This window comes from Monoraphidium neglectum (assembly GCF_000611645.1).
Source record: "Monoraphidium neglectum strain SAG 48.87 unplaced genomic scaffold scaffold00485, whole genome shotgun sequence".
NCBI lineage: Eukaryota > Viridiplantae > Chlorophyta > Chlorophyceae > Sphaeropleales > Selenastraceae > Monoraphidium > Monoraphidium neglectum.
In genome coordinates, this window is record NW_014013143.1 from 9,885 (window position 1) to 19,749 (window position 9,865).

Consider the following 9,865-nt stretch of genomic DNA (forward strand, 5'->3'; position numbering starts at 1 on the left):
GTGTGTGTGTGTGTGTGTGTGTGTGTGTGTGTGTGTGTGTGTGTGTGTGTGTGTGTGTGTGCGTGCGCGCGTGTGTTTCCAACGTCTTGTGTGTCTGCATGTGGTTGGGAAAACCTTGAAGACCGTGTGTGGGATGGGCCATCCTGTATATCCCCCCGCCAAAGCAATGCACGGCAGAAGTTGACGCATGGATTCCCGCTGCTTGGGCCGCAGGCTGCGCTGATCGGCGGGCTGGGCGGCGAGCGGACCCGGTGGCAGGAGATGGCCACGGCCCTTGCCAAGGCGCAGGTGCGCGCCCGCGGCCGCCCCCTGATGTTTCGCTGGTCTCTCAAAGCGACGCGCAAAACGGCCGCAGGCTTGTGCAAGCCTTGCATGGGTAGGGTTTCCTACTTTCTTGTCGAGCCGCTGGCTGCGCATTGTAGACGTCAGGCCCACTCAAGTCTACACGTGAAGTTTGCCTGCCGAGCTGACCCTAACCTCGTCCTCGTGCCCGGACAGGAGTGCCTCCTGGGCGACATGCTGGTGGCGGCCGCGACGATCGCCTACCTCGGCGCGTTCACGGCCCCCTGGCGCACCCGGCTGGTCCAGGGGGCGCTGGCGCTCTGCACTGCACAGGTGCTTGACCGGCTGCTCTTGCGCCGCGCGCTGCCAAGTCACCCGCTGGCTGGTGCTTCGGAATACCAGGGTCATTATTAATATAATATATCGATATCACTAATATCCAGGGTGCGGTCACCAGGAAGACTCACCGTTGTGGAGGCAGAGCAGACAAGCGGGGCCGTCCCTTTGTTCGTGTTGCTTGCCGTGCATGCAACCCCCACAGGTCGTTGATTGATCAACCAACCAACCAATCGACCGACCGCCCCATCAATCATTTTTCATTGGAGCGCGGCTGCTTTGCGCCCCACATGAACCAACAATAGGGCGTCCCCGTCAGCCCCTCCTACAGCCTGGTGTCCGCCCTGGGCACCCCCGTCAAGACGCGCGAATGGCTCATCGCGGGCCTGCCCAACGACGCCTTCAGCGTGGAGAACGCCATCATCGTCAGCCGCGCGCGGCGGTGGCCGCTCATGATAGACCCCCAGGCGCGTCCGCGCCCGCCTTTGCGGGGCGGAGCGGGCGGCGTTGGGCGACACCTGCCCTCGCGGGGTGGGCGGACCGAGGCCGCAGAGGCTCGTGCAGAATCTGGGTCGGGGCTGGATCCTGGGTCAGGGCTCACGTCGCGTTGATGTTTTCAAGGTTGCACCACTGAGATTGTTTTGCACTGCCAAGCTCAGTCACTTCCGTTGTGTGGCTCGTTCTGGCTCGCAGGGGCAGGCCAACAAGTGGGTGCGCAACCTGGAGCGGCCCCACAACCTCCAGGTGCGTGTGGGTGAGGGCACAAACCCGCAGGGTGCTGCAGGAGCCCAGCCAGGGTGGAGGCGGGGAGTGTGAAGTTTGCTGACCCTCGGCTGCCACCTTTGAATGTGTTTTGGCTAATGTCGCTGCTCCAAACTGATTGATTTTGAAACCTGGCACCTCAAACAGGTTTTGAAGCCGGGCAATGGCAGCGACTTCATGAGATCCCTGGAGAACGCGGTGCAGGTGATCTGGGAGGGTGATCTGACTGATCTGGGCGTGAACAAGAGATCTGAGGAGGGGTTTGATATTCAGCCGATCCTGGCGCACGTGACTGCAAGCATCACCCTTCACAGGTCTCAAGTGCACAACTTGTTTGCCTGCCATGATATCGTCCCCTCTGCCCTCCCTGCTCGACACACCACCCCGCCAGTTTGGCCGCCCTGTGCTGCTGGAGAATGTTGGGGAGGAGCTGGACCCTGCTCTGGAGCCACTCCTAGCAAAACAGGTAGCCGTTGACATACCTCACATTGGGAAAAACCTCCATCGCAACCGCAACACTCCTGCTTGCCAGCATGCTTGCAGCACATTCCTGACTCATCCCCACATACTTGGCAGCAATCATCAACATATGTAGGTCAAAATACCTGCCTGCACTTCAAGGCGGCCCCGCCTCACGAGCGCCCCCACCCCCGCCACGCGTGCAGGTCTTCAAGCAGGGCGGCGTCACCTGCATCCGCCTTGGCGACGCGGCGGTGGAGTACAGCGCCGACTTCCGGCTGTACATCACGACTAAGATGAGGAACCCCCACTACCTTCCAGAGCTGGCTGTCAAGGTCAGTGGCGGGGGCGATGTGGGCTGGAACCATTGCTGGACCTGCGGGCGGCTGACGTGATCTGCCGAATGATTGAGGCGGAGGCTTTTGCCGCCCGCCTGACGTTTTGTGCATTCGCTCTCAGGGTGTGCAGCGTCGCCCGCCACCCACATGCACCCCTGATTGACCTTATCTGCGTGCATGTTTGGGCACACGCAAGTGCGCACGCACACACACACACACATGTGCACGCGCATGCACACACAGATACACACGCACGCACGCATGCGCGCGCGCACGCACGCACACACACACACACACAGGTGACGCTCCTAAATTTCATGATCACGCCCGGCGGCCTGAGCGACCAGCTGCTGGGGGTGCTGGTGGCGGCGGAGCGGCCAGATCTTGAAGAGCAAAAGGCAGCCCTTGTCGTCAGCGGGGCGGGTGCGTGTCGACAAGAGCGGCCAGGATGGAGCGCGAACGCGGCAGAGGGAGCGGCAGGGGCACCAAGCTTGCAGTGATTGGGTTTTGGGGTGCGGCGCTTTGTTGGATTGGGAACGCGAACGGGAAGCGAGGGGTGCGCGAGCACAGCCTTCGGCAGGCTCCTCTTGGTGCCTTTCACAGCTGGCCAGATGTGGGAGTGCTTTAGCAGGGAAAGCTTGAACTGCTGGTCGCGATGCACCTGTCTCAGGGGAACGGCCCCAACCTCTCTCAACCCCCCCCTTCAAACGCCATCTGTGCACGCACAGAGAACAAGCGTCAGCTGCAAGAGATTGAGGACCGAATCCTGGAAGTGCTGTCATCATCAACGGGTGCGCTTACAGGAGCGCGGGCGGGTCGCCGGCTGCATTTCTGCTTGTTTGGCCGAGGTGCAGAGCCTGTCCCACCTGGCAGCATTCTGGACAAACGAACCCACTCAAAGCTGCCAAACCACGCGCCCTGGTGGGCCGACCGGCTCCAATAAAAGCCCGGCATTTGCATCCAATCGAAACACAACCCACAAACCAAACCAGGCAACATCTTGGAGGATGAAACGGCTGTTGGCGTCATCACCGCGGCCAAGGCGCTGGGCAACGACGTCGCGGAGAAGCAGCGGCAGGCGGAGGCGACGGAGGCCGCGATCGACGCGGCGCGGGCGGCGTACGCGCCGGCGGGGGATCATGCCTCGACGCTGTTCTTCTGCATATCAGGTGGGACACAGTGGATCATTCATTTCTCAATCACTTCTCAGGGCGCTTCAGGGCAGCTGCCGGCGGGCTATTGTGCTCGATCACTGTAATCAACATGCTGCTCACTGCCCCTGTGCGCACAGTCGCGTGCACTCAACATCTGAAGCGCTACTCCCATCGCATGTTACACACCACCTCGACCTTACCGCCATCCATTACTGAAAGCGCCGAACTGCACCCACCCCCCAGACCTGGCCGTCGTCGACCCGATGTACCAGTACTCCCTGCCCTGGTTCACGGCCCTGCTGCTGGGCGCCGCGCGCGACGCTGAGCGCCCGGCAGACGTCGCGGCACGGCTCGCGGCCGTGCAGCGGCAATTCACCATCAGCCTCTACAGGTGAGTACTGTGCTGAGGGAACACATGAGCCTGCCCGGTCGGCTGGCCTGACCTGTCGCGGCAAGCCTCTGCATCCAGGTTCGTGTCCGGTATCAGCGGCCCTGATTCAAGATGATTAGGCGTGCGGTGGAGGTAGCGGCACGGAGGGCTGCCGATCACCAGCTGTGCATGCCGCTCCGCAACCTCGGACGGCTCTGTGCATTCGTGTGAATGCTTCACGAGCACAGCCCCCAGACCCTGTCCCTCCCTCACAAGTTTTTGAATGTGACGCGGTGCTCAACCACAACGATGCGGCCGTCTCCAGGAACGTGTGCCGCTCGCTGTTTGAGAAGGACAAGCTGCTGTTTGCGTTCCTGCTGGCCGCGCGGCTGATGGCGGCGGCGGGGGCGCTGGACGCGGACGAGTGGCGCTTCTTCCTCACCGGGGGCCTGGGTGAGCCCGTACATGTGTTTGTGTATCATCCACAGTGCAAGCACTGTTGAGGGATGTCACAAGACTATTACCCAACACAATTTCTTGCCCTGCGTTGCCTGTAGCGAGGGGCGTCCTGATCTAAGTCCCATCCCTTACACGCTCAAGCATTTTGCGCTCGCTACACCCACAGGCCAGCCGCGCGGCGACGCGCCCAACCCCGGTCCCTCCTGGCTGGTCGACCGCTCCTGGCGTCAGCTGCGGCTGCTCTCCGCGCTGCCCACGTTCCATGGGCTCGATGCGGCCGTGTCTGCCACGCCTACCGAGTGGCAGGCCGTGTACGACGCCCCTGAGCCCCAGAACGCCCCGCTGCCGGGGCTGTTTGCCTCGCTGGACCCCTTCCGGCGCCTCTGCGTCCTCAGGTGCGGCGGCAGCGAGGCGACCTTGGTTCCGAGGGTGCTGCGCTGCACCCCTGGCTATAGCATGCTGGGAGATGTGGCTCAACGGCGCCGCAACACCCCAAGCATCCGCAGTGCCGCCCCCGAGTTCACAACAGCTGCAGCTGCTTGCACGCCTGTTTACCGCACATGCTTGCGTCCCGCAACCATGAGCAGCTCCCATTCATTCAGCCTAAGTTTGCACCTGCGCCTGCGCCTTTGACTCTCGGCCGTCCTCAACCGCACATCTCGGCCGCGCAGGTGCCTGCGCCCGGACAAGGTGCTGCCCGCCGCCCAGCTCCTGGTCGAGTCCCGCCTCGGCCGCGCGTTTGTCGAGCCCCCGCCCTTCGACCTCGCCGCCTGCTACGCCGACAGCGGGCCGGCGACGCCGCTGGTGTTCGTGCTGTCGCCGGGCAGCGACCCGGCCGCGGCGCTGGCGCAGTTTGCAGGTAAGTGGGTGTGCAGCAGATCACCTGAAACCTCAAAAACAGACGTTTGGTGACACATAACCATATCACCATCCGAGACTGGTAGGGCATGTCTTGTTTGAAAGGTCCAGTACAAGACAAAATCTGTTGTGATCAGCATCACCAACTGATTTTTGCTCTGCTCTCCCAACCCGCACCTCACCTCCCAGGGGAGCGCGGCATGGCGAGCCGGCTGTCAGCCATCAGCCTGGGCCAGGGCCAGGGCGCCAAGGCGGCCGCGCTGATCGCCGAGGCAGCCGCGGCCGGGTCTTGGGTCGTGCTGCAGGCAAGGCTGCGGGGTTAGAATCACGTTTTGAGGGGACAAAGAAGACAGACCTGTCAAATTGGAAGCTGTTGGGAAGTTGCTGTGCTGGCGTGGATGCTGGATGGCTTGCCGCTCACACCAGCGCTGCCAACCTCGATGTCACCTGCGCAAGAGCCAAAGCCTGGCTGGAGCACCCGCCTGGCATCACCACTGCTGGCCGATTCTCTGCCCTCACATTCTTTTCGCTGCTGCCCATAGAACTGCCACCTGGCACCCAGCTGGATGCCGAGTTTGGACAAGATCTGCGAAGACCTGAGCCCCGAGACCACCAACCCCTCCTTCCGCCTGTGGATGACGTCATACCCATCCCCCAAGTTCCCGGTGAACATCCTGCAGAACGGCGTGAAGATGACGAACGAGCCGCCGCAGGGGCTCAGGGCCAACATGAGGCGGTCGCTGGGGCAGGAGCCCCTGGCCAGTGATGACTTTTTTGAGGGCTGCAGGTGCGTGCCGGGCTCTGCATGCAGGGGCCGGTGAGCGAAGCGGGAACACCAAGCCATTGTGTGTGCGTGCGCCGTCGGCAAGGACGGCCCAGGCGCATGCGGCTTGCGGGGTGTTGATGGTACTTGTGATGTGAGGAGCTGGTGGCAAACCAGCTGGGCAACGGCCATGCGCACATGGCGTTGCCCCAGGCGCGACTACGTGTTGCTGATTGCTCCGCCCTGAACTGCCCCCGCACTACCCCTTGTGCACAGGCGCCCCGGGCCCTTCAAGCGCCTGGCATTTGGCCTGGTGTTCTTTCATGCGCTGGTGCAGGAGCGGCGCCAGTTTGGGCCGCTCGGCTGGAACATTCCTTATGGTGGGTAGTTGGTGGGAGGGGGCGGGTGCGGGCAGAGGGCGCAGGCCGGGCGAGGGTCGCTCTCTTGCGTCACCCATGCCGCCGGGCATGCGCATTGCCTGGGCCAGCCCAGCCCCAACACCTCCGTGGCCGTGGCTAATACTTGTGAAAGTGAAGCGAAGCGCGCGCGCGCGTCCTGAATGCAAAAACACCCTCTCACCATGCTCCTCCAAGCATGGGTCTCTAGCCCCTCCCCACTTGGAGCGTGCGCCATCGCAAATTGGACGTATGTACTCTCATCCTGATCCCTTCAGGAGTGCGCCCATCCCCTACCTTTTAATGCAACCCTTACTTTAAACTCCAAACCCACGCCCATCCCCAGGCTTCGATGACGGGGACCAGCGCATCAGCCTGAGGCAGCTTCGCATGTTCCTGGACGAGTCGCCCGTCGGCGGCGACGAGCCAGGGGCCCAGAGCGCAGGCGTGCCGTTCGCGGCGCTGCGCTACGTCATCGGCGAGTGCAATTACGGTGGGTGCAGACAAAACCTCCTGCAGAGGAGCAAGCTTTGGTTCGGCCGTGGGGAGTTCACCTTCAGGCGCTGTGGACTAAAAAAGCCAGCGTAATATGGCATCGCCTCCACAAATTGACACTTAATGAGGTTCAGTCTTTGCCCCGAAACCCGCCACCGGCACTGCCGCCGCCTCCCGCCTCGCCCCTCGAAACCCTCCCGACAACTCGACGCCCCTCGCATGGCGCAGGCGGCCGCGTGACCGACGACAAGGACAGGCTCCTCCTGGCCACCCTCCTCGAGCGCTGCCTCTGCGCGCCGCTCGTCGACGCCCCCGGCTCGTACACCCTCTCTTCCCCCGCCTCCCCCGGCTTCGCCTACCGCTGCCCGCCCGACGGGCCGCGCGGCGGCTACCTGGCCCACGTGGACGCGCTGCCCCTCGCGGCCGACCCCGGCGCGTTCGGCCTGCACGCCAACGCCGACATTGCGAAGGACATAAACGCGACCGACGCGATGCTCGGCAGCCTGCTGGCCATGGGCGGCGGCGGCGAGGGCGGCGGCGACGCGGCGGCGGCGCCGGGCGGCGGGGGCGAGGGCGGCTGCGGCGGCGGCGCAAAGGCGGAGGAGGCGCGCCTGGCGCGCGTGGTGGGAGAGTGCCTGGCGGCGCTGCCGGCGCCGTTCGACGTCGAGTCGGCGGGCGCGAAGTTCCCGGTGTGCTACGAGGAGAGCATGAACACCGTCTTGGTGCAGGTGGGGGGCCAGTGACATAGGCGCTAGAGGCGGGTGCGGGTGGTGTTGGTGGGCGCGGCCGCGGGTGCGGCCGGATGATTGGCTGGAAGGTTATGTTGACTGAGGTGGGCGGGCAAATGGCCAGATGGGCAGCCTGGGCGCCAGCTGGCCGTGGCTGGGGCAGACAGCTGAAGCACCTTCTGCATCTCATGGTCGGAGTCACCCGGCCACCATCCTTCTGCTCGACTCGTATTTTGGCCCGCTCCAACTCATCATGACCCGCGGCGGGCAAGAGTCGCATCACTGCCCGCCCTCTGCAATCGTTGTTCACGCCGCCCCTCCCGCCCCCGCAGGAGATGGCGCGCTTCAACCGCCTGACGGGCGTCTTGCGCGACAGCCTGGCCGCGATGCAGCGCGCACTGGAGGGGCTGGCGGTCATGAGCTCGGAGCTGGAGGCGGCGGCGCGCAGCGTCGCGCTCAACCAGGTGCGTGGGGGCGCGTGGGCTCCGCGCTGGCCCCGGCCCTGCCGCCGGATCACTGGCGGGGGCCGCGTTGGCATGAGGCGGAAGGTCCACTGGCACCGATGGGCCAGGAGCAAGGGCACGAACGGCGCCTTGAATTCAGGCCCTGCAGGGACGTCTTGCTGGCAGCAGGCCGTGTGCTTTCGCCGAGCCTCATTGCGCACCACCACGCCGCCACCGCCACGCATGAGCCCCCTGGCCGACCTTGGTCTTGTTGTTTCGAATGAGAGAGCTGTCCCCCCTCAAACCGCACCAAAACAGGTCCCTGAGATATGGAAGAGGGTGTCCTACCCGTCCCTCAAGCCGCTCGCGTCATACATGGCGGACCTCTCGGCACGCCTAGCCATGCTCGCCGCCTGGGCAGCCTCCGGCGCGCCGCCGCCGAGCTTCTGCCTCCCGTACTTCTTCTTCCCCCACTCTTTCCTGACGGCGGGGCTCCAAAACTACGCACGCCGCAACGGCATGCCCATCGACGTCGTGGCATACGACTTTGAGGCAGTTGAGGCCCACCTGCTGTCCTCGTCAGCGCCCGGCGGGGGGACGGCAGCGGCGGCGGCGGCGGCGGGGCTGCCGTCGCGGCCGCCGCCGGAGGGCGTGTACGTGCACGGGCTGTGGTTGGAAGGGGCGCGGTGGGACGCGGGCGCGGGGCGGCTGGCGGAGTGCGAGCCAAAGGTGCTCTACGCGCCCGCGCCACCGCTGTGGTTCCGCCCCCGCCCCGCGGCGGAGATACGCGAGGGGGGGCGGTACGCGTGCCCGCTGTACCGCACGGCCGAGCGGCGCGGCGTGCTCGCAACGACGGGGCACTCGACAAACTTTGTCGCGTTTGTGCGCCTGCCGAGCGCGGAGCCGGCGGCACATTGGGTTATGCGGGGCGCGGCGCTGCTCGCGCAGCTCTCGGATTGAATACTGAGGGCGGCCCTCGGGTTGTGTTGCCGCTGCTCCCACCCCTGGTGGGCATGTGCTGGTCACCAGGACTGCTGCGCTGTGTGTGCTTTGACAGCACTGCATGCTGCTCTCTCTCGTATGACGGTTCCCCCGGCGCTGATCTGATCCGCTGATTGGTGGGTGCAAACCAACTGTGTCCTCGTGTAATGGTTGCATTTTGCAGTCAAAAGTACACTCACATGAAAATGTGCAGCTGGCTCGCGCGCTTGTCCTGGCCACAGCATTGCTGACCAGTGTGGTGATAGCGCCTGCTGCCGCCGAGCATTGATTGCAGCTTTTTTTGGGATGCTGAGCGCAGTCGGGTATGGGAGTGCCATCATCAGCACGGAAGAGAGGGGCGCTGTGCGGTGGCGCAAGGGTACTGCTGCCCTGGGCTTTGCAATCGCCTGAATGAGGAGGCAGGCGACAGTGGACGGGACCACGACAAGAGCAGCACGGCACTGTGCGCTAGCTGCGGCCGTATCGGCGCGTGACCGCTGGCCATCTTCCACGCAACAACAGTAGCATGAGTGGTAAGCAGCGTGGCTCTTACTGGAGTGGGGTGACAACGGCGCTCCTGTGTGGGGCCAACCGTGTGGCGAGGTCGGGCCGGTGCACTGGCTGAGCTCAGCGGGACCGCGTTGGCACCCGCCAGCGCCGCCTGTGCGCGCTTCAGCCGCTGTGCACGCATATGCAGGCATAAGTTGATAGCCGTGTGACGATCCAAGAGAGATCCGGGACGGGGCCTCACTGCTCTGCTCGCGGAGCTTGCTTTTGCTTGTCAAAGTGGGATCCCGAGCTGTGGGTGTTGAGAGCAGCAACAATATAGAGATAATACATCACAATCGAATATACCACCACACCGACAGACCATGCCACCGACGGCAAGGGCGCGTGGCGCCGCTGGCTGCGGCCTCGCCCTGGGCAACACTTGAAAAAAACCTGGGTGCGTCAAATCCTGGTCTCACGTAGGCGCACCGCTGGCCCTTAATTTTGGCGCAGTCTGCCATTACAATCATTTGCATCGCTTATGTCGCGTGGA

At 64.0% G+C, this 9,865-nt stretch overlaps 1 protein-coding gene across 1 annotated transcript in view; it reads left to right on the forward strand.

Moving 5' to 3' along the window:
- MNEG_3737 (Dynein heavy chain 7, axonemal) overlaps positions 1-8,802 on the forward strand; it is a gene marked incomplete at both ends in the record, with an annotated part of 18,481 nt that extends 9,679 nt beyond the window's left edge. Inside the window, 21 exons of the mRNA XM_014047785.1 lie at positions 214-288; positions 499-615; positions 924-1,124; positions 1,312-1,362; positions 1,528-1,584; positions 1,772-1,846; positions 2,046-2,192; positions 2,477-2,600; positions 2,906-2,968; positions 3,170-3,346; positions 3,575-3,722; positions 4,027-4,154; positions 4,327-4,555; positions 4,832-5,019; positions 5,208-5,311; positions 5,561-5,805; positions 6,058-6,161; positions 6,523-6,669; positions 6,900-7,399; positions 7,732-7,863; positions 8,161-8,802. Coding sequence (XP_013903239.1) covers positions 214-288; positions 499-615; positions 924-1,124; positions 1,312-1,362; positions 1,528-1,584; positions 1,772-1,846; positions 2,046-2,192; positions 2,477-2,600; positions 2,906-2,968; positions 3,170-3,346; positions 3,575-3,722; positions 4,027-4,154; positions 4,327-4,555; positions 4,832-5,019; positions 5,208-5,311; positions 5,561-5,805; positions 6,058-6,161; positions 6,523-6,669; positions 6,900-7,399; positions 7,732-7,863; positions 8,161-8,802 — 3,654 coding nt within the window. The remainder of the gene's footprint in view (positions 1-213; positions 289-498; positions 616-923; positions 1,125-1,311; positions 1,363-1,527; positions 1,585-1,771; positions 1,847-2,045; positions 2,193-2,476; positions 2,601-2,905; positions 2,969-3,169; positions 3,347-3,574; positions 3,723-4,026; positions 4,155-4,326; positions 4,556-4,831; positions 5,020-5,207; positions 5,312-5,560; positions 5,806-6,057; positions 6,162-6,522; positions 6,670-6,899; positions 7,400-7,731; positions 7,864-8,160) is intronic.
- Positions 8,803-9,865: the final 1,063 nt, after the last annotated feature.